Below are 23,589 nucleotides of genomic sequence, written 5' to 3' on the forward strand. Positions count from 1 at the left end.
CTGGTCGTACTCACCCTCATGATCTCATATATAAAAATAAGCAATTCCCATAATTGTGATGTTTGAATGGTGAACTCAAGATACAAGAAAAAAACACTACAAAAGCTTTCAAGCTCATCAAACCATCCAGTAACATCAGCTTTGGAGTTCTCTAAGGATATTCACTCGCTCCCTAATGTGTTGCGGAATAAAATAAATCTCAGAAACACAGTCTCAAAAATAAAGACAATAAAGAAAGATAAGTGCATTTCATTTTTTTTATTAAAGAAAAGCTAGTTTTCACGAAATTAAAAAAAAAATACGGGATAAATAATCCAGCTTTTATTACAGAGTAGGTAGGGATTTACAGGCAATGATGGAAAAAAAAAAGGTGGAGAGTTGGAAAGCAACATTGCAGATGGCAAATCTTGTTGGAGACTAAGATTTTACAATTATTTGCCCACTTGGGAACGCATTTGGTATAAGCAGTTACTATCAGAACATACAACAGTGCAGGAGATGGATGCAGTTCAATCCAACTATAGATTGGAGTTCACTACAGCTGCTAATGATGTAAGCATTTGCTTGAAAATGTTCACAGGAGACTCCACTTGGCCATAAACATGTGCGCATATTGGCGAAACTTCATTTCATCTACTCTGCCATATCTTTATCAGTAAGATTTAAGGTTACATTTAGCCACATATTAACTAGCCACTCTTGCTGTACCGAACAAGTTTTGTCAGGGTGCAAAACAACAGTCCAATTTGGTAGAATTACATGTGACTGAGATAGCTAGCCAAATCAGCTTGTTCAAATGCTTGCCCCTTAAGTTGCCTTGTTAGGTGAGAGCATAATCTATAACAACAAACTATCTACGGTCAGCATGAGGGGCAATGCCAGGGCTTTAAACTTAATCTTACAGCTACAGAATACATATTTAACACTTTTTAGAGCTTCTCCGTGTCACAGGTAGTTCAAGAAGAACATAGAAGTAGCACCGTTCGGCCTCCCTGATATACTGCACTTCGCCGTTCATTAGCTTTAGAATCTTCCTGCTCATGCTCAGCCCTAAACCTTCTTGAGTCCCCCACCGACTGTTATTGAACATGTCTTGAATCAATTCAGGAGGAAGACCTTCACCAGGACATACCATTCTTCATAAAAGAAAAAATATAACACAAACAAATATTAACCACTCGAAAATAATAACAGCCAAGTAAAAATTGAATATATAGAAAACAGGTTAGTACTACAAGTTGCTAAATGTATAGAATGCATTTAGCTAATAATCAGCAATTGCAATTTTTATATTTTTCTTTCTTTCTTTTTGTAGTGTAAGAACAGTTATTTCTTCTTTTGTGTAATCTCTTTTCAAGAAATTACATGGAATGGCAAGAGATCGTAACAGTAGTGGATAAAAATATCACATCTATCTCCAGGGTCTTCCAGAGAGAGTTAAAAATTAAGCACGCTCTGTTGAGGGGTGAGTTCAGATGGGAAACTTAGATTTTTCAATAAGTTTCAGAATATTTAATTGTTATATTGTCATATTTTGACAGATTTATACCTGGGGCTCTTAAAAACACTTATTTGAGGTTTAGATTATCATCCATAAACTCTTGAAGAAAAAAATAATGAAAATTACTTGAAGATCTTGCCACAATACCTAAATTCAGCATGGAGAAGAGTGAGCCCATCTGAGATTTGTTTTATTCTTGGACGTACATGAATCTCTACCCAGCCATCTGGAGATGGTGCATAGCGCACTATATTCAACAAGAAATCAGACAACACTTGTTGAATCCTCAATTGATCACCATAAACTGCCAATGTCTTGATTTCTTCAGGAATATCACGAATCAACTGTAAATTTCTTTCTCTTAACAGTAACATTACTTGGCTAACAACTGCATTTATGACATTTCCAAGCAAGAATTCCCCCTTTTCAAGCTCCAGGGACCTAACCCCAAATAGAAAACAAAAAATGAATCACACCTTACTCAAAAGATAATCAATGCAGTAAGTTTATAGAGGCATTAAAGCAAGTAAGCACACAGAGGAAACTAACAAAGGAACCAAAACATGAAATGAAAATAGCAACCCACTAGCAAAGTAGGGTATATTGAGATAGAATTGATTATTGATATTCACAGATACCAACCAACTCCAAAAATTTGCATATCCTAGCGAGAAGGTAGTGTATATTTTTATGAGTGACATGTGCTTTGTCTGACTTAGTCTATTTAGGAGCACCATACAAGACAAGTGAAATCCATACACATCATTGGCAAACATGTAAAAAACAGGGCATTTGACAAACTATTAGATGCTTCGGTATGTTATCAGATCAAAGCAAAATTGAAATTTTCATGTCATATCGATAAAACATAGATATGATCAAAGCCAACTAGAAAACAGTTTTTTTAAAAATTATTTTCATTGCTTCTTGTACAAACCTTTGAAAACAGAAAAAAAAAATACTGTAATTAAAAGTGAAACAAGAAACAAAAAAAAAAATGTTTTCTCAAAGTAATCAGGCCTTAAGATATTTGCCCACCCCATCAATATCAGATATTAAGTAATTCTCATGTTCTCGTTCTTTAGCATCAACCAGTCATCAGCATCTAATAGTACCAGGACTATCTTATCAGAAGGGAAAAATAACTATATAATGAACTTGATAACTATGTTAGGTTTATATCTTTAGCAGTACTAGAGAAGTTAATTTCACATAAAACCATCAAATACGCTGGGTGACAAGTGCAAATTCAATACTCAATTTGCACAATAGGATGCCTTCATGAATCATATCACAAGTGAAAAAAACCCATTGACCTTTCAGATAGCTTTTAGAATTCCAACATACCTCACACGTGAAAACCTGCAAGGCCTTAAATATATATAGATATCAGGCTCACAAATCAAAAAGTCTGGACCTACAGGCAACTTTACATTGACATTTTAGTTACAGTACTGTGGAGCAACATTGAACCTTAGGACTAACTCGGTCCCTAGTCCCATGTCAAAATACCATTTGTTCTAAAAACTTAGCTATTATATTTCAATACTATACAACTTTGAATTGTTATTCTGTAAGTCATCACATTTCAAAACTAGCAAGCTTTCACGTGACATGAGAGGGATATTGGATTTATATAGCCAAGTTCTATAATTCTTAACACTCTTCCAGGACAACCAAAAGTTGTTAAAGGATTAAATAGAAAACTTACCCATCCTCGATGCTTTCAAGATCAACGTCGCGTATTATCTTTAACATTTGCTTCTCACAAGCAACACTAGTCTCAAGAAACTGCTTTTGCTCATTGGTCAAGCTTGTAGCCTCCAAAAGAGAGTTTGTAAAGCGTATGCCACTCAAAGGATTCTTAACTCCTTGACAAATATAAGCTAACTCTTTCATCCTACCAAAGGAATTCTTTTCTTGTTGTCTCTGTGCCTTAAGAGCCTGCTGAAGTTCCGGACTCATGATTTGCAAAAAGCAAAAAGCTCCTATGATCTGACCCTCCATGTTAACCCTCTTATTTGCAGTCAGGAAAGTTTGTACATACTTTCCGTGCCGATCAAGAAATGAGAAAGGGAATTTATCTGTATCTTGTCCACCAAGTGCATTGTGTAAGACAATCATGAACTTTGTTATTGAATCTGAACCCTTCAACTGACAGCAACTACCAAAAACCTCTCCCACCAACATTTTTCCAATGACATCCACACGGCCCCAACCAGTAAGCTTTTCCATTGCAGTGTTCCACTCTAAGCAACATGTGTTATCGTCCGATGCAAAAATGGGAGGGATCAAAGGATTTGGGCTATGTACAATAGCCTTGTAGTCACCTTGTATGTTGATGAATTTGTCCATTACAATTTTTTGACCAGTAACATCCTGACCAACAAAGCACACTCCAACTACATTATTTGTAAAATCCTTGCTGGAGCAAGCATTCACCACTAAAAACACTGCCTTATTTTGATGTTCTGGGCCAAACGTCCTCATTTTTATCTCAACATTCTTATCTTCTTCACCTGTACTAATTAAATTTAAGTTATGTCATTGTACAACCAAATTATCAATACCTTATTTCTCCTAAAGCCAAACTAGATGTAGTTTATAGAGTAGGCAACAATTTACTTCTAAGTTCATTGAAATACAGTCTGCCTGATTGAGTACTTGGAATGCAGGAAAGCACAAAAGTGAAACTGAGTACATTTTGTTTTCTAAAACATCATACCTTTTTTATATCAAGCAAGAGTTAAAATGATATTAATTCCAGAATCTCCACCTTTGCACTAGTAGCCTCTTACTCCAATCAAGCAGACACTAGATCCTAAATGACATGAATGCTAACCAACGTAGAATGAAAACTATATTGGACTGCAAATATTTTCTTTTCGTCTTTTTCCCTTTTACAAGCTTTGCATTGTTACAAAGTTGAATTTTATGCCTATGTTGAGGTTTTTATTGAATTACTAATGACTGAACCATTATGTGCATAGTTGTTTACAACATCGGATAATTTGGAAAAGGCAGTTATTTATCGTGCTATGAACTATTATTACTGTCCAGTTGACTCCAATACCATTAAGTATCCTGTGCACCTACTAAACATCTAGCCATCATGTTTACAAGTATAGTTTTGCCAAACAAAAATAGCCAGATTGGCATGCTCTTCCAGAAGGCACAGGGTTCTCCTACCAAATATACTCAATGAATTGACCAGAATGCCAGAGTGTTAGAAAGGATACCTTTTAAAGCACGAGAAAGAAGCTTGTTCATAGTTTCTTCAGACTCCTTAAACACAAGATCGTGAACCAAGGACTTCCCCATAGCCTCCTCAACTGGGAGTCCTGTTAATTCTGAAACCTTTGCATTCCACCCATTTACGTGGCCATCGACATCAACAGCAAATATTGGAGCAGTGGCTGTTTCTATCAATCTAACCATCTCTCTGGCCACAGAACTTAGTTCATCCACCCCTTGCAACTCTTGTTCTGACACATGGGGATCCACAACAGCCTTAGAATTTCTATGCTCAGCATCTTTAAACGAGTCACGCAGAATAAGCTGCAAAGAGTGAATTGCATCCATTTCCGCATTCTCCCACGGCAAGCTACGGCTTTTCACCACTTCTAAAAACGCCTTGAAGGAAGAACGGGGATGCATTCTCTGCCCATCATCCTTGTCCTCAGGATGATGCTTTGCACCACCCCATTTGATCTCTTTGGCCGTGTGCGACCTGAACCAGAAAAGAAAATCCTTCTCTGTAATATAAGCAACCGCCATCCCACAAACTGCATCCCCAAGCGAGGCAGCCCCGGGATATCCAGCATCACCCAGACTATCAGTACTCAAACCGGTCGAATCTCCATGGAAGGCCAACAACCACTCAATAATATCCCTAATCTGAGCTTCAGTTGGAGTCACACCCAACGGATAATAGTTCCCTTGGAAATAAAGGGCAGCCCCATCACACTTCACCAAGTCCATTATACTAGGACTCTGAGTAACAATGCCAGTAGGCGAGTCCCTAAGAAGCATATCACACAACAGAGTCTGTGTCCTCAAAACCCGCTTCTCCAACGACTGCGCGGCCAACTGAAGCTCCATGTTCAACTGCAGCCCAAACGCCTGCATCAGAAACTCACAAGCATACCTCAAGGGAAAAGGAATACACCTGGCAGAGGTATGGTGGCAGACAACAAGCCCCCACAGCCTCATCGAACTGCGACCACCAACGCCTTCCTCGTCATTCCCATTGATAATAACTGCCATCACCAAAGACGCAATCGAGCCCATGTTAGCCATATACTGAGCATGACAACCGTGAGGTGCCCTAAGGGTGGACCCAACCAAACACAAAGGCTGCACAAGAGCCTCATCCTGCACCACCCTCACAGCAGAAGCATGACAATCCACAATCATCCTAACTCTATTTTGCTTAAACAAAAACCTAGAAGCCTGAGGAATATCAGTAGCAGGATAATGCAATCCAATGTAAGGCTCCAAATCAGGCCTCTTACTCTCAGAAACAACCTCTCCATGCTCATCCTCATGAAACTTATAAACCATAACCCTATCATAACCCGTCAATTCCCTAACACTTTCCACAACAGTGTCACAGAGAAGCTTAACATCACCGCCGGGGAGAGATTGAAGCTGCGAAATCGCGCGAACCGCGAGCTTCTGCGACTGGACAGCTCCAGCGATAGAGAGGGCAGGATCCTCCGTACGCGCAGGCTCCAAATCGATGACAATTCCGACGTCAATTCGGTGGAGGATTCCATAGAAAGGCTTCCCGGAGGTTCTGGAGTGGATCCAGATAGGGTTCATGAGGCTAATTTCGCGTGCGGAGAAGGCCTTTTCGAGGAGTAAGGCGCTGGAGTGAGTGAAGAGGGCTCGGACATCGGTGCCGAGAGCGAAGGCGGCGTCGTTCTTGTCGTCGAGCGAAGGGACGGACTGCGGAGTAATGCCGAGCATGTCGCGGGCGTTGTCGGAGTAACCGAGGATGCGGAAGGAGGGCTCGTCGACGGCGATCATGGAGCCGAAGGGCTGGATGAAGCCGCCGCGCTGGATTTTGACAAGGTAAGCCGTTATCTGCTGCTCGGGGACGGATTCCGATGCGATGCGGATTGATTCGGAGTAGTTGAAGGACCTCCCGGACTCGCCGGACTGCTCGAAGACGGCGTGGAGCCGCGCGTCCTCCGTGTACTGCGCGATGGCCTTGCTCATGGAGTCGATGTTGTTGTTGTTGTTGCTGCTGTGGTGGCTCAGCTTTGTTCGTGAGGTGTGGATTTGCGGCGGCGGAACGGAGGAATTCGCCGCTCCGCTTGCTGAAGCCATTGGAAAATAAATTACCACCACTGCAGAGAAGAGAGAAAAAGTTACTTCTATTCTATCACTTCTTCTTCTTCTTCTTCTTCTCTATTCTATCACTTTTTTTCATGAGGTTATGATTATTGTTTAGCGAAATTTTGGAGGGGAAGAGTGAAAAAAAAAAGAAGACAGAGTGACAGTGACAGGTGCAGCAGCAAAGTAACGCTGCTTTTCTTGTTTGGCGTTTCTCTCGCACGCGACGCGATTGCTCGATGGCTTCTTCTGAAAGAAAAGTGAACTTGATCAAAACCCTTTCTTTCTTCAAAATTACTACTACAGTTTACCATCGGTAAAAGTGTATTTATGGAGTATTTTAAAATCAATACTCTTATTACACTTGTTAGTCATGTTAACTATGTCATTATTGTTCTTAATAATTTGTTTTTGTCCAACTTATAGTTTTTACTTTTAATTTGTTGAATGAAGAAAAGTAACTGTCTCTGATTTGAGTCACAAACTCGCATTGACATTATTATACGGAATAAAGCAAGCCGCAGATTAAATTAGGTAAACATATAATCAAACATATTAGGACTTGTTTGTTTGTGTTTCCATTCATTATGTGATGAAGCCTATTCTTAATCCTTTTGAAAACATCTTTTTGAGCTCCAAACTTACACTCAATATACTTTTTTGTTTAGTCAAGTACTTTTCATAGAGTTTAACTTTGAGGAATATGATTAAAGTAATTAATTATCTGGAGATTTTTTTATCTTTTCAAAAATAATATAATTTTATTTGCTTTTGCTTTCTTTGTTTTTTTGTTCTGATTTTGGTGAGGTGGAATTAGTAGTGGCAGGGATTTGGTCGTGCGAACATAATTGAGCTTTGCCACATTGGAGGACCGTGACGGCCAAAGATTAGATTAGAAAGTTTAATAATACTTCTTGGAAAGCTGATATAAACTTATCCAGTAAAAAAATAACACTTTTACAATAATTTTGTATACTTTTTTACCCAACAAGAAACTAAAATAAAATAAAAAGAAAGCAAAATGTGGTAATATAGTTAATGTGATGAAAATAATATTATATTATATACTGTACTATGATAATATAGCTAAAAGAAACTGTTGTAACAGACTTTCCTCTTTCCATTATCAAGCTTCCTACAATCAATAATTCAACGGTGGAGATATTCTTAAGATTTTTAGGTTATCTTTCATAAGATATTTTAATTAATTTTTAATTTTTTTATTATCTACAAATTTATTTGATTATTTGATAAATAAATTTTTTAATAATTTATAATTTTTTAAAATTCTAACTGTGACTAATTTTTTATTTTAAAAGATGTTAAAATTGTAATATTTTTTAGTTTAAAATATTGAAATTAGTGCAGGAATGGTTTTATCCTAGAATGATGATTAATTTTTGTCAAAAATCATAAATACATATCAAATAAATACTATTTTTCTGTCAAAATTTATTTCATATTCAAATTAATCAAAATTTGAATTTTTAGATCACTTAATTAAAAAATAATGATCATTATCACTTCTATCGACATTGGGTGAAAAAAATATAAAAAAATAATACATATACTTATTTTTGTAAACTATTTCAAGTATTTTATCTATCCTAATATAAAAACCAGGCAGCTACTATCATATGTGTCGCTCCCACATACTGTTTTGGTGGGTTTTTTTTTTCCTTTATCAATTTACTCTCTCTTTTTCTCCCTTGCGAGCACAAGCCACTCTTAGTAGCTTATAATTTCCTAGATTTTTTTTTTAAAAAAAACCTTCTTTATTTCTCACTAACTTACCAGAAATCTCATTTTATTATTTTTATTTTATTTTTATTATTTTGGTTATCATACTTGAAGAGTATTAAGCAAAATCATCAATTTTTCATCATTTTTTGAATAATATAAAATTTAAAAAGAGTTGCCTTCATTTTTAAGATAATATGATATTACAAGAAATTTAAATATTGAAAGTGATAAATAAATATATTGATATATAATTATAATAATCAAATAATAAACATGCCATTTTATATCATTTAACATTTATCAACTAGTTTATCAATTGATCTTATATGACATTATCAATCCGACATTTTTTAAGTTTCTAGATCTTAGCTTATACTCACATATAAGTCTTAATTAGCTTATAAATTAGGTTTGCCAAACACATTTAGAGTTGAATTTTTATGCACCTATAAAAACTTTTACATTATCAATCTATTAGTTATTTTAATAGATATGATTTTTAAGATGATTATTATAAAATTAATTAATTAATTATAAAAAAATTGTTATTTAATTATTATAAAAATAAGTTAACTTATTATACATAATAATTTGTTATTGATTAACAATGCAAAAAAATTCACATATTTCAACTATTTTTTCACATATCTCAGTATATTACATTTCTATCTCCTTAATGTAAATTATAAAAAAAAATATTTGAGTACTTTTCGTAAAAAAAACAATGTAATTCAATTAAATTATAATTTCAATGAGAAATGATTAATCAGTAATCACACAAAAGACTTCTGGCAAAACGACATATATGAATCTTTTCATGATCATGATTTTACCAACAATTGTTATTATGTTAATTTATTTATTTTTACGTGGCACTATCAGTGGCACGGTCACACGAGCAAAAGTGTGATTGTCAATCTTGATCCCATGAGCAAAAGTGTGATTGTCAATCTTGATCCCATAAATTATGTGTCGCCCTATTCACTTTACAATACATCTTTGTACATCTACTCACACGAAGTGACAATAATATGAAGGAGATGAGTGATCGAGGGAAAAAGAGGATCGCAAAGGGTCGTTCGATTTTACTACTAAGATAGACGAAGATGAAAATGAATGAAAAAGTAAAAAAAATGTGGAATTTAACGGCAACATGACCATAACAGAAAACAATTATTTTAACATGCTTTCATCTTAAATTTTTCCTTGACCATATATAATTGTTTAAGTACTCTATTTATAATGTAGTATAATGCTCTTCTATAAATAAATAAATTGTTAAACAAAAAGTATTATCATTTTTAAAAAAAATATAATGACATAAACAAACAAATTATATTTAATAACATAATAATATTAAAAGTTTTAATTTTTTTACTAAAACAAATATATTATTATACAAAATTCATATTTAAAAAAATGTTCACCTACAAAATACCTTATATAAATTAAATAATACAAGATAAGTAATTATGTTTAATAATATTATTTTTTATTAAAAAAATTATTTTAATAAAAAAATTATTTTTAAAATCAATTAAAATATATTTATATAATATAATATTTGTACTATTTAATAATTTAAATTAAAATAAAAATGTAAACATATAAATTAATTTAAAAAAAGAGGCTGATACGGAAGTCAGAACAGTGAACATAAAAATATGGTGTACATTAAAAAAATTTGACAAACTTATGAAATTTAAGAAAAGATACGTGACAAAATGTGTAATTTGAGAAATTTTCCACAAAGTTTATTTTAAGTGTGAAACTTATTATAACTTTTAAAAAAGTATTCGTACATTTTAAAAGTGATTCTATTTTAATATTAAGATAAAATCACTTTTACTATAAAAAAAACAAACAGTGAATAAATGTGTCAGTCAAATGACAATTCTCATGTTTATCAGTAGATTAGATTAATCTAACTAACGCACATTATTTCATATCTGAATATTTGTTATAATTTGATTATATATAGTTTATTTTTTTAAAGGCAAATTATATAGTTACTTTTATTTGTTTTCCACGTATCTACACTTGATTCTACCACGTAGTTTTACATGTGAGAGTCTGCAGACTGCAGAGAGATGTGAGACATACGAATGGATAACTAGAAATGTTTCATACAATTATTAGGGTTTAATTTTGATTTGTTACAATAAAAAATTATGCAGTTAGTCATGCATTGTTGCTCAATTATATTGTTTTTGTATTACCATTTTATCAGATGGGAGAATTCAAATATATGACCTCTCCCTCATTTCTTTATTCTTTTCCAACTACTGAATTAACATAGTATATCCCAATAAGAGCAATTGCATTAACATTGGGTTCTAAATATCGTTAGGAAATTAATTGAACGAAAAAATAATATAGTGACAATTTTTTTTTTACACTAAGGATTTCTCAAACCAATAGTCTTTTTCATTAAAATGAAATTTGTTTCTTAAAGTCTTGACAATATACTAAGGATTTTTCATTCCTAGACAATATACTTAGAACCTAGTTATCTACTAATTATCATGAACCTTGAGCCTTGTTAATTAGTTTATAATGATACCAAAATGTGTGCATGTAAAATGCTTTTCGTTGATTAATGGAGTGATGCTTTTTGTGACATTTGGATCATAGTACGATAACTCGGTTTATAAACGAAGGAATACGAAGCAAATAATGCCATGTGAAAAGGTGATTGAGTCAATTGTTGAAGATAGATGAGGTGATAAAAAGTAGCAGTGGAGGTAATGGAATAGATATAATTCTAGTACTAGTTAAGATTCTACGAACAAAAACAGTGGTAGAGAAGAGAATAATTTTATCAACAACAACCATAGAGAGAGCTACGATGATGGGCTTGAAAGAAATGACGATAGCTATAGTACCATTATTGTTGTTGCCAAAGATTATTTTATTTACTTTTTCTCAATGTATAGTTTTAATAGTAACAATGCATGATGATTATCAATTTATTTATTTATTTTTCTAAAAAAGAAGGTAACGATCATGACAGACAAGATAACAATAATATTCGCAAGGTTGTCTTAGCAAAGAGATAACTCTCCAATCCTTTCACAACTTTATTGATGGCTGTACAATGCGCGATCGATGATAAAACTTCAAAAATTCAAAGCATCCACGCATGTGAAAACTCAGAACCAAACCAATAGTTTTCACATTTATTTAAGGTTGTCAGAAGCTGGGTTTTGATTTATGAATGTGCTTCTAAAAGTAACCTAGACTGTTGGTGTTTTTGTTCTTATTGGAAATACTATAGTTTGATGACTCACTAGCCAGTGAACAGCAACGACGACTGGATTTGAAAAATTAAAAATACACCTATTAAATTTTTTAACCATTTCTTGTGAAGGTTTGGTATACAGCAACAACCGACGGAAGAAATTTCATATTTTCAAGATGATTTTATTTTATTTTCTTTCTGTCCATTTCCATCCCCACCATACTTCACTCATCACAAAATATTTTTTTTAAAATTTTTCTGAATTATAAACTAATTCAATCTTATAAAATCAGCTTATAAAATAAGAATTATCTCATTTGATCTTATTGATAAGAAACAATTATCTAATTGATCAACACCAATAAGAATGATTAGATTAATTAATTTTTATCAATTTAATTTTATTTCAAAACCACCCATTATATTAAATGATTTAAGGGATATATAATTTTTCAACTAAGTATACCTTTTTTTTTTATTGATAGCTCAATAAATACTTCCACTTTTATGAGAAATCATTAATAGATCTCACACTTATCCAAAAAAAATTAATAGATCTCATAATTAATTAGGAAAATAAAATAACAATAAAAAAATAATCTTATATTCCTCATAATTAATACCAAGAAAATATTATTTTTTATTTCCTATGGATAAATATAAGACCGGAGGTAATACTATATTTTTTGGCCCATCACTAATCGTTTTGGAAACTGAAATAAGTTTCAAAGTTGTGCATGAGAAAATAGGCCACCAACGTATTCAAACCGGATCTTTTAGCGGCCATAGCAAAACATTTCATACGCTGAGGGCAATAAAATTGTCGTTTCCATGAACATATATCATACTGCAGAATAAATGCGCCAAAATATTCATCAAGAGAAATATAATTTTAAAAATGACCAAGTTCTCTCTTTATGAAATTTAATACAAGTTACAAATGGAAGATGACTTTTCACCAATAGATCGTACAACACTAGTCTAACAGCTACAAAACCACTCCAGCATATTTCAGATGTGCATGATTTCCCAAAAGATTGCTAATTTGAAGCATGCCAAAGTTCTTACAGTCGCACAAAACTTTCTCACTTTGTGTAGAGAACATCCTCCCATGGGTGACGGTAAAGTGGTTGCTTCAATCGCTTTTGGTCAAAGGTGTGCCTGAAATTTTAAATAATGAATGAGACCAAGCCATAATTTTTTATTTTTTTTTAGATGGATGGATATTCTCAGTTCAATTGATTCACAAACGACAGCATATCCAGTAGTAGTGGTTATGAAGGCCATCTACTGAATGTATAACTCTTTGGATCATAAGTCCACTAGAGAATTGTGGATAAAATAGCCACAAAGGTCTAAAACTACAACAATGTCTAAAAAGTGTTGTTCACATGAAATGGTATAATTAATTTAAACTTACCCAATCAGACCAATGGAGCGTGCCAGCACAAAGAGGCCATTCAGATAGCCAATCTCCACAATTTCATCAATCTCTTGTTTGGTGAACATTCCACTACCAGCAAGAAGATCCAAGAAAAGAGATCCAATTGCACCATCTACGTTAAGAACTAAATTATTTGCCTTTGTGAGCGTGTAGGTCTCAACTTGAACAGCATATTCCATGTATTTCACAGAAGGAAAATGTGTGCGTGCAAACTTCTGTAGCAGCTCAACTCTCTTATCTTTGTTGTCCCTATTCTTGATCCTGTTCACAAGGCAAAACAAAGCCTCGGATTTATTATAAAACACTACAGCAATAGCAAGGGAATTGGAACATTTATTGCTTAATAAAATGAACAGATGGAATACGTTACCTGTGCCCTATTCCTGGCACACGAATTCCCTTCTTCTTCATACTTTCAACAAACTCATAAGGACTAAGCGCCTGTGACAAGACACAGTAAAAAGTACCACACATTAGATGAAAGACAAGGTTCGTGGTGTTTTTATTTTTATTTTTTTGGGGCTGGAGGGGATCTGAGGTTTTTGAATTTTTCCCCTGGTTCTAAGTTTATTTTATAAAATAATTCTTTAACCCATTAGGTTCATTCTACCACTCCCCGATGTTTTTATTCTAGTTCCAACCAGCTTCACAGGAAAGAACTAATCATACCCTGTCATGAGCATCCTTGAAGTAGCGAGCAGCATCATCAATGGCACCCCCAAATCGAGGACCAATTGTAAGCAAACCTGTTTCAGAAGCTTGTTAGTAACCGTTTTATGACATTATTAGCATACAAAGTTTTGGTCACCCCATCAGATACAATACCCACACCGGTAGTTGACAGATTAAAGGCATGTATTTACCTGATACAAGACTAGAAACTAGGTCCTTCCCAGCCCTTGCTGTCACAATAGTATTGTGAGCACCAGAGACACAAGGACCATGGTCGGCACATAGCATGATGCATATCTGACCAATGTAATGTATCAGCAAGATAGAAGGTGGAAGATGATATGAATAGTTTGCTTTGGGAAAAAAAATCTAAAAGGAAAACTGACAACATAAAAGTTTGTCTGTAGAGTGTAGAATATTTTCACATACTCCAGACAAACACTGTGAAAGGAAAGTATTCAATGAAATCTCTGCTGTTGAATAGCCTACCTCAATAAATTGAGTACAGTAACGGGGAAGGCTTCGTTTAAACCACAAAAGAGAGATAACATCACCAACACCATAACCTTTTTCAATAATGGAAGACATGGGTACACCAGCATAGCATGGCTCCTCTCCTTCAGAAAATATTGGAAGAAAACTTTAGTTTAACTATCAAATTTGAGTGTCTTATCCAGAAAATGAAAGGCATCCAATTTCTAAATTACATCAGTGGATTCCAACACATACCTCTGTCATCAGAAATGGTGGAAATAATATGAGTTGGAGCACGGACTTTTCCACTCTTAATTGCAGTACTAAGGTCCTCAGGGATTGGTGGAGGTGTGATTTCCTTGATTGGTGTGATCTTCCCATCTTCAACCTATCAAAGATAAGATAACTATGAATATTACAACTTATTAAGGAAATTAAAGAGACTTCTTCAACCATTGTCTATTTCCAGGATTAGGAGATGGGAGAAAACTCAATTAAACTTAAGGAAAATTTCAATATACATGCATACTAACCAATTTATCAAATGTTTCCTTAATTGAAACTTCAAAAGCTTCATATGATGTGGGAACAACAGCTCCAGCATCCCTTAGTGCCTGATTCTTTGCTTGAGCAGACTCCAACTCACCACCACTTTTGGCTCCCTGATTTATGCAAGAGCCAACAAACATTAAGAATGTTGTCCTTTTATGATGAATGCTTTAATTGAGAATTTTGTCAAAGTTAAAGGAGCTGAGACATACTGCATGACCAAATTGTACTTCAGATTTGAATAGTCGTGCACATGTCCCACTGACCCAGGCAACAACCGGTTTGGATACTTTTCCTTGTTTTAAGGCCTCCACTAAGGAATACTCATCACGCCCACCAAGTTCCCCAAGTACTACCATCATTTTAACCTGAAGTTTAATGTAATCCAAGACAGTAAATAACCAAAAACACTTATATGCTCTAGATTCTACTTGATGCAAACATTTTAGGTAGCTCCCCAAGAAGAAAGCAAAAATTTACCTGTGGCATGTTGTTAAACCGTAAAACATGGTCAGAAAGTGTGGAACCAGGGAAAACATCTCCTCCAATAGCAATGCCTACAGTGAAATAAGACATAACTCAATACTGGCATTAACAAAACAGAAAAGATAAAGTCAGCATATAAATACCTTCATAAATCCCATCAGTTACGCGGGCAATAGTGTTGTATAGTTCATTGGACATCCCACCCTGTAATTTAAAAAGTTATCTTCCCTCAGAACCATCCATTCACACATTAAATCACGCAAAAAATAAAAAAAATAAAGATCAACTGTTAAATATCTATAAAACACTATTTGGTGCTAAATGTTAAATAAAAGCAATTTCATTGAACATGTGATATTAATATTAGCTAAAGAAGCTATTACCATTATTTAGCAATAGAGAGAGAAGGGGAGGAGAAGAGTGACTATTAATGTTCAAAAACCTTATCACGCAAGTAAACTACCAATTCATGCTATGATGCCATTAAGCTTTGCCATTCTCTAGTTATAATTTGATTTATCTGTGTTCCACCATTATTATTATCATCTCACTGTCCACTCTGAAATCTAATATAAAGATTGAGTTCAATCTCCACAAAAGTATATAAAGGCAATCTCTTTGGTTCTTTCAGAAAGGAGAAACAAAATTTAAATGAGAGAAAAATAAATTCAAAGATAAGGATGTGAGCTCCAGAAAATTGCTATTAGCCATTTCACTCTGCCCAATCACACCAGCATACTACCTACACAATAAGCTAGTAAATAAACAAGGTATTCAAGAGACAGCCAAGAACTAGTAAGTAACTATACTATTTTTCAAGATTCTAGATGAACTAATCCATGATGGACAAGTATAAACAGGCAAAAGGCAAGATTCTTAAATTTTTTGAAGCTGCTATTTGGAACTTGAATTAGCTTCTGTTGGTGGAATCTTTCTCTGGGTACAAGATAGGTACACATAACAAAGTATCATATCTAAATTCAAAAAATAAATGCATGCATTTGCTAAGACCTTGAAAACATCCTGCACCTTCTTAATATAAAAGCAGGTTGGCATTATCAAAAGCTTTATAGTGGTACTAGAAGAAAAAGTGTATCCCCAATGCGAAGATGACATAAACATGAGTAAGAAGTAAATAACAACATACAGATTTAGAAACAAATCCAACAGATCCAGGCCTGTAGAGCTTGCACTGAATTATATTGTCAATTGTTCCAGCTGTGTCACCAATTTTAAAAGCACCTGCTTGAATGCCTCCAACTGTGGCTGGGCCAATAACAACCTATCAAATCAAGAGCATTAAAATCAGTTTTTCCATGTTACTATATAGCTATTAAGTCGACCAATATCTATTTCAACTCCCACCTTATTGTTTGATCGGGCATATGCAATCAATTGCTTAGTGTCTGACTCGGGTACTCCTTCAGCAATAATAGCAACAACTCTAATTGTTGGCTGTTTTAAAGCAGCCATGGATGATGCTGCAGCACTGCATGTGCAGATCAATTTGTACATGTTGAAATCATAAGGATATTGATTTGATATAACATGATATGAACTAATGAACGAGAGACTAAGTACTAACAACTATATATATTAATATTAATACTAGACTCCTAATCCTAATTAAATAAGGAAATAACTCATGAAATATGTAGCCACTCCTAAAAGATCATATAAGATACTCTAAAATATTCAATGATACAAAATTGTTACTATGAAATCTTTTATGGATATGCTACTGGTATTCATGTATAATAATAATTTGCCGACCTTCTAAATGAAGCAAAGTTGATGAAGACATCGGCAGTAGGATGTGCAGCACAAGCTGCTTCAACGCTGCAAAATAAGTCAACAGAAATCACCCCAGACAAACAAGAACGTCAAGCACTAAAGTTGGTTACTTTGTATTCTGAAAAAGTAAGAAGACCACTAAAATAAAGAAAAATCTCCCCTTGGCTTCAACTTCAAGCAACCAAATTCCAAATTGAAGCAGAAAAAGGAAATTTTGAGTACAGAAATGAATGAGCAACACATACGTAGCATGCACTGGGATGGCAATTTCCTCCTGACCAAAAAAAAGTTTTTGAAATCCCTCAGAACCAGGGTTAATTATTCCAGCAACTGATGGTGTTTCCCTGCCTGCGAACACAAAATTAGAGCTTCCATTAGTATTAAAAGCAAATATTAATGTCAATGTATCATTTTCTGTAATCCGCCTAGAAGAAAACGAAGACGATAGAGCCGGCACAAACCGCAAAGGAAGTCAAAATCAAGCATCCGCTGGATGGGAAGTTGCTTGTAGTTGTAAAACAAAGCCTGTGTAGTACGCGAGAATAGTTGTCCGGTTGCCATGACGAAGAAACAGAATAGATCTGGAAACAAACAAGTGCACTACTTTTTATATTGCAAAAGAAAAGATACAGAGGAATATTTAAAATGTAATATAAATAAAACACGAAATCAAATAATTAATAATTTACTATATTCTCCATATCAGTTGAAATCAAACATCGAGATTCATATCTCTCTCCAAGTACTAACATTAATAAGCTATCTCAAGCAACCACAGATTCAACAAGATTAAAAAAATGTCATTCACAACTATAGCCACGTGATCTTCATGATCCAAAATAAGCAAAAAAAAAAAAAAACAGAGTAGATTAACGACTAAAACGTTGCGTTTGGAGAATGAAGGAGAATTTGAAATCTCTTTGACTATAAAAGGAAGAGAACGAAACCGGAATCGATCGTTTAATGCGTCAATAAAAAACGAAAAACGTCATCCATCACCAGAAGAACGGAAATAAAGATTTACGCTATTTGATTTGAAAAATTAAGCGAAGGAAACAAGCGAACGAAGCAGATCCACAACAAGAACAAGTTTAAGCAACGATCAATCATCCAACTAACGGAAACCAAACTCGCAACTAAGCTAGTAACTACCAGCACAAGTTCAAGCCAAATGCACGAAAACTCGAACACGAAACAACGAAAAAACCAAAGCAGAAGAGAAGATTCTGGAATATGCAGCGAGAGTATCCCTAAAATCACGAAGATTTGAGATTCGGGAGCGAAGAGGGAATCAAAGAGAGAGAATCAGAGATCTAGGATCGCGAATGAGAGAAGAGAAGAAAAATTCGGTGGAGGTTAGTTAGAGAGTACCTTACCTTACCAACCCGATTCACTCGACTCGTTCGCGGAATCGGACAAGGATGTGAGTCGAGGGCGAGTTGGGAGGTGAGAGAGTGGAAAATGAAGGGAAGGTGGAGAGAGGTGGTATATATAGTGATGGAGAGAGTGTGTGCGAGTTGAATTGCGCGAGTCACGTGGAGGGTGGTAGTTAGCTTCTTGGCTGTACAATTTTTACTTCAAATTTCTGTGTGTGTTAGTTAGATCCAAGGGAAGGAAAGAAAAATGCACAAAACGAGACTCGAGTTAGGTGGTAAGGTGGCTATTGCCAATTTCATTTTATTACTTTATAAAATACTACTAATAAATAAATAATTAATAAAAGTAGTTTTTTTTTCAGACGAGGGCTAATAAAGTAATAATATACACTTTAATATATTTCTCTTAAGATATTCTTTATTGTTAATTAAAGTTTATTTAAAATTACGTAAATATGAATAAACTTCATTAAATAAAAAGTACTACTTATAAAATTTTCTGATTTTTTAATAAATTTTAATGAATGATAGAGATTATGTTTAAAATAATATGTTTTAATATTTCCTTTTTTATTTATGTATCTATGCATTAAATAATATCTATTCAATATCTTAAATTATTAGGAAAAAAAAGTAAAAGTGTAATAATTAATGAGAAAAAGATTTATGTACTTGGACAGATTTAAAATTATTTACACAATTATTCAATCACAATTTATTATATAAGTTTATTAATTTTTAAAATAATTATCTCAAATTAATTATTCAAACAATGATATGTGATTGGATGACGGTGTAAAATTATTTAACGTAATTATTAATATATAAAATGTTTTTTATATTTAATATAACTATTGAATAATATATTTTCTTTTATATTTTAATGTAATAAATAAATTTTCAATACAAGTTAATTTTTTATGTATATAAATTCACAATAGACAATTTCGTAAGACAAAAAACACGCATGATTATTCATAAAAAAAAAAAAGCACCATAATTTTTATTTTTAAAATTTCACGCGAGTTGTCCCACGAATTATTGATAATTTAAAATTGGATAAAACTTAGGTATGATAGTTTAAATATCATTTACATTAAATTTTAATCAAAATCAGTTTATCTTCATAAATCTTAACGTGAAGGTTAAGATTTTTGTATATACAATGACTATAATAAAATTCGAACTTAAAACTACCCAACTTTCACTCAGGAATAATCTCTAGTGGGTTGGTAAAGTTTAGGATTTAAAGTATAACAATTGTAAAGATCAAACTTAATTTTAATTTATCAACTAATTAAAACCACGAAAATACTACACATAGCTTTCGTAATAGTAGTTTATAGTTTTAAAAACCAAATGGGTTTGATTGGTAGACGGAAAATTGATCAAATCATCACTTAATAATAAATAATCCAAAAAATCAGTGGAGCAAAAAAGAAACTAATACAAAAATTATTTGAGCCAAATTTTACAAACTAAAATAATTTTTGGATTTCGAAACTTTTAAATGTTTTATTTTAAATTTTGTTAAATAATAAAAACCCATATGATCTAGGTAAGGATAATTATTATTTAAATATTTATTATAATTTTTTATCTTCTAAAATATGTAGATCTTTTATGCGAATATAAAATTTTATATAACTTAATTTTTTTAATTATATATTAATTCATTACTAATGTACCATTACCAGTTTAAAGCCTGATATTGTTTTAAAAACATTGATTTTAACTATATTATATATTTTACCTTTATTTTAAATTTTTATACAAATATTATAATAATTCTCTAATATATTCATTATAAATCAAGTACTAGCAATTATTAGATTTAACAAAAAGGATCAATTTCTCAAAAAATGGTGGATTAAAATTCAAATTTTGTGTCCAACAATACTTTACATAAGATTGTCTTTTAAGGATATATAATACATGTAAAGAACTAAAATAATACTATATTAAATTATTTTATTAAATGCAAATGGACCTAATTAACCGTGAAATCTTTTATGAAAAACAGTATGTCATTGTACTTTGTGAATTTGGTTGCTTTTTAGATACCAAGTTAATCTCGAGTTCTCCATATGTTTAAGGGGATTTAATACTTTTCCCCCTATTATAAACATCAATTAAACGTCATCCAAGACCAATGAGTCAAGCTATTCTAGTCAAGAATTGAAAAATATAAATTGGTAGAAATCAACAACTCAACGGTTCCAAGTGGTGTGACAAGTGACACTGCAGCAGCAAATAAAACACAAATGAAATCGGGTTAACGGCACTCTCATTTGATCTATATTGTTGTCCTCGTTTTAAGTTTTAATCCTTATATAAGAAAATCATAAGTTTTATTAAACTTAAAATGGGAAGTGAACCGCATGAATAGTTTAATAAACAAATTATTTGTGTAAGAAACTAACTATAATGCTTGTAAGTTAAGCGTTGAGTACAAAACTACGAAGCTTTGTCTTCTAGTAATTTTGTATTTTTGCTGCCTTTAATGGTTAACTTTTGCAATTTTTTTAATCGATAGTATTTTTTATGAGTATATTTAAAGCATTTTATCGTTCTCTCAAGGACTGTAGAGTTATGTGCTTTCTTTCAAAACGTGAAGTTATTCGTAATTATTAAAATATACGTACATGGTGTACATGTTATGTCGTTGTTACGTTTTTATAAAAAATAATATATTAAATATTAGGCCTTGCCAAAGCAGCTCTGTCTATAACAAGCATAGTGGCGATAATATTATTATTGCCTAAGAGGTTATGTGTTTTTTGAGCATAAGAAAGGAAAGACTTGATGGATGTCTAAATTGACCTAAAGAGAGTTTACAATAGGCCAAAGTGTGCCTTGGTTCGTGATACTTTAATGCATATTGGTTTTTGAGATAAGTTTGTAATTTTTGATGTTTTAATGTATCTTTTGGTATTCTTTTGGAATAAAGAAGTGTTTGAATAGTTTTCTTCTTTTAGAGAAGTTTGACAGGGTGATCCAATTTTTCCTTATCTTTTTGTTCTTTTTATCAAAAGACTCTTTCACATGATTTATTTGACTGTTGATCATAATTAATAGAAACCTATACAATTGGCTAAAAGGGGTTCAAAACACTCTCTCAATTAGCTTTTGTGGATGTCATGTCATCCTTCTCTTAGTAAAGGAAATTATTGAAGAGGAAAAGGTGAACTTAGATAAACCTAAGATCCTTTTTTCAAAAAACATTTAGTGGCAAGTTAGATAACAAAAAGATCAAGTAAGTTTCCGTTAGTACATGGAAGGCATGACAATCATCCCTAGATAAGAGATTGCCTCTTACAAGATCACTGCTCTAGGAGGCTCTTCCCAATTACATTAAGCAAACCACTTGTCTCCCAGGATCAATTTGCGACGAGCTTGACAAAATGTGTTGGTGTTTTATTTAGGGGATGTGGATGAATGAAAGAATATTCATCTTCCAAGTTGGAGTTTTATTTGTCTTCTAAAATATTTTGGGATATAGGCCTTAATCTACTAGGTTGGCCAATGATGCAAATTTTATGCCTTTTAGTTAAAAGGTTTGTAGCAAACTAAACAACTTTGTACATGGGTCATTAAGAACAAATATAAATATAATATTTCAATAATTTCTTTCATTAATGTTAACATAATGGTTTTAAAAGGGATTAGAACTTCCAATTTTTCCCTTCTCGCTTCTCTCTTCACCCTTAAGTCTCTATTTTTAACTATCAAATCAACCTTATATCTTCCTATGTGATAAATGGATAATGAAAACTCCATTTCTTTTTGGATGAATCTTGGGTTTCAAACTTGGATAACCTCTTGCTTTCCTAACAACCCAATCTAGGGTTTTCTCCCAATGTATACCCTAACTGCTTTTTTGTTAATTCATCTTGGGTCATGACTAGCCTAGACTTTGTACTGTTAGTGTTTTTTTTTTCAACGTTACAATAGTTATTTTTCCCTTCTTTTTTAAAAATTCTTATAGTTCAAGCTGATAATAATCCCATCACTTATCAGCTTGAGGAGGGGGGTGGGGGTGGGTGGGTTAACAAAGATTATAGAAGGTAAGTGAGTCACTTAGAAAGTTAATTAGGGGTAATTAACACAATCAGCTCTATAAATAAGAGTTTTCTTCATTGTATAATTTTCATCTTTTTTCAAGCAATTTAATATATTGTTTATTATGAGTAGCAATATGCTTTTTAATAACTCTCTTTACGAATTTGATCTTCATTGATTCATAGATTCTTAATTAACATCCCTTTCTTATAATTTTTTTTCTCTCATCTAATCTTATAAAACATACTACAAAGTGAGGTATACCTACTCTCCAATAACCCCAAGTATTTCAGAAGGTATTGTTGTGCTTTGTAGTTTGTACGTAAAGGTTATGACTCTCATTATTTTTACAGAATACAACTTTCAGTCTTTTACGAATAAAAATTCTAAAATCAAACTTTATGTTTTATATTTGTATGCTTGAAATTTGAAAAGGAAGAAGTTGCTGACCAGCTAATAATCAGAGGAAGTGTGCATAACTTAAATTGGAGGGAATGGATGTATGTTGAGCCATAAAAATCAATCTTAGTACACAGCACAGCTATGGCCCCAAACCATGTTGCTAGCGTGAACTTAAAGTCAGGTTATGAATTGGTGTCTTGTTAATTGTCATTAATTAATGCTATTGCACTCAGAAAGGAAATTAAGATCGTGTGTTGGTAAAACTAAAAGACTCGATCAACTACATACTGTAATTACTTTTGCCATATAAAAAAGACATAAACTACAAGTTTGAATTCTATTGGAATTTTGGATGGGAATTTTAAATCAATCCAAAGAATTTAATGATAATAGTATTTTTTTAAAATTATGAGAATTTTATAGAAATAGTTTTTAAAAAATAAAGAATTTTAAATAATACTTAAATGAAAGATATTTCATTTTTTTTTTCTTTTTCATGATCTCA

General features: G+C 32.9%; 2 protein-coding genes across 4 annotated transcripts; both read right to left on the bottom strand.

Annotated features, from left to right (window-relative positions):
• Positions 1–608: 608 nt before the first annotated feature.
• PHYB (phytochrome B-like) lies at positions 609–6,835 on the bottom strand. Its single transcript, NM_001253168.1, has 4 exons — positions 4,741–6,835; positions 3,213–4,020; positions 1,649–1,942; positions 609–1,136 (listed from the first exon to the last, which is right to left on the bottom strand). The coding sequence occupies exons 1-4, from the start codon at positions 6,833–6,835 to the stop codon at positions 920–922; spliced, it is 3,414 nt and encodes a 1,137-aa protein (NP_001240097.1). The 3' UTR covers positions 609–919.
• Positions 6,836–12,715: 5,880 nt separating this feature from the next.
• Positions 12,716–18,775, bottom strand: LOC100800904 (ATP-citrate synthase beta chain protein 1). 3 transcript variants are annotated; one of them, XM_003533110.5, is made up of 17 exons: positions 18,621–18,775; positions 17,706–17,825; positions 17,490–17,592; positions 17,224–17,289; positions 16,816–16,939; positions 16,598–16,732; positions 15,594–15,654; positions 15,445–15,521; positions 15,177–15,332; positions 14,949–15,077; positions 14,671–14,803; positions 14,431–14,558; positions 14,133–14,238; positions 13,939–14,015; positions 13,640–13,710; positions 13,246–13,530; positions 12,716–12,986 (listed from the first exon to the last, which is right to left on the bottom strand). In XM_003533110.5, the coding sequence occupies exons 2-17, from the start codon at positions 17,803–17,805 to the stop codon at positions 12,911–12,913; spliced, it is 1,827 nt and encodes a 608-aa protein (XP_003533158.1). In that variant the 5' UTR covers positions 17,806–17,825; positions 18,621–18,775; the 3' UTR covers positions 12,716–12,910. The 3 variants fall into 3 exon arrangements, with proteins under 3 accessions (XP_003533158.1, XP_040861278.1, XP_040861279.1); XM_041005344.1 differs by having other exon boundaries at positions 18,616–18,763; XM_041005345.1 differs by lacking the exon at positions 18,621–18,775 and adding an exon at positions 18,397–18,587.
• Between the last annotated feature and the right edge of the window lie 4,814 nt (positions 18,776–23,589).

The sequence above is a fragment of the Glycine max genome, chromosome 9, assembly GCF_000004515.6.
Source record: "Glycine max cultivar Williams 82 chromosome 9, Glycine_max_v4.0, whole genome shotgun sequence".
Classification (NCBI taxonomy): domain Eukaryota; kingdom Viridiplantae; phylum Streptophyta; class Magnoliopsida; order Fabales; family Fabaceae; genus Glycine; species Glycine max.

Coding starts and splice junctions, on each gene's coding strand:
- PHYB (NM_001253168.1), bottom strand. CDS start 6,835: ATGGCTTCAGCAAGCGGAGCGGCGAATTCCTCCGTTCCGCCGCCGCAA. Junction 4,021..4,740: donor TCTTTCTCGTGCTTTAAAAG/GTATCCTTTCTA, acceptor TAATTAGTACAG/GTGAAGAAGATAAGAATGTT. Junction 1,137..1,648: donor CTTCTCCATGCTGAATTTAG/GTATTGTGGCAA, acceptor TCTTTTATGAAG/AATGGTATGTCCTGGTGAAG.
- LOC100800904 (XM_003533110.5), bottom strand. CDS start 17,805: ATGGCAACCGGACAACTATTCTCGCGTACTACACAGGCTTTGTTTTAC. Junction 14,804..14,948: donor AGGAAACATTTGATAAATTG/GTTAGTATGCAT, acceptor TATCTTTGATAG/GTTGAAGATGGGAAGATCAC. Junction 12,987..13,245: donor CGCTCCATTGGTCTGATTGG/GTAAGTTTAAAT, acceptor TTAAAATTTCAG/GCACACCTTTGACCAAAAGC.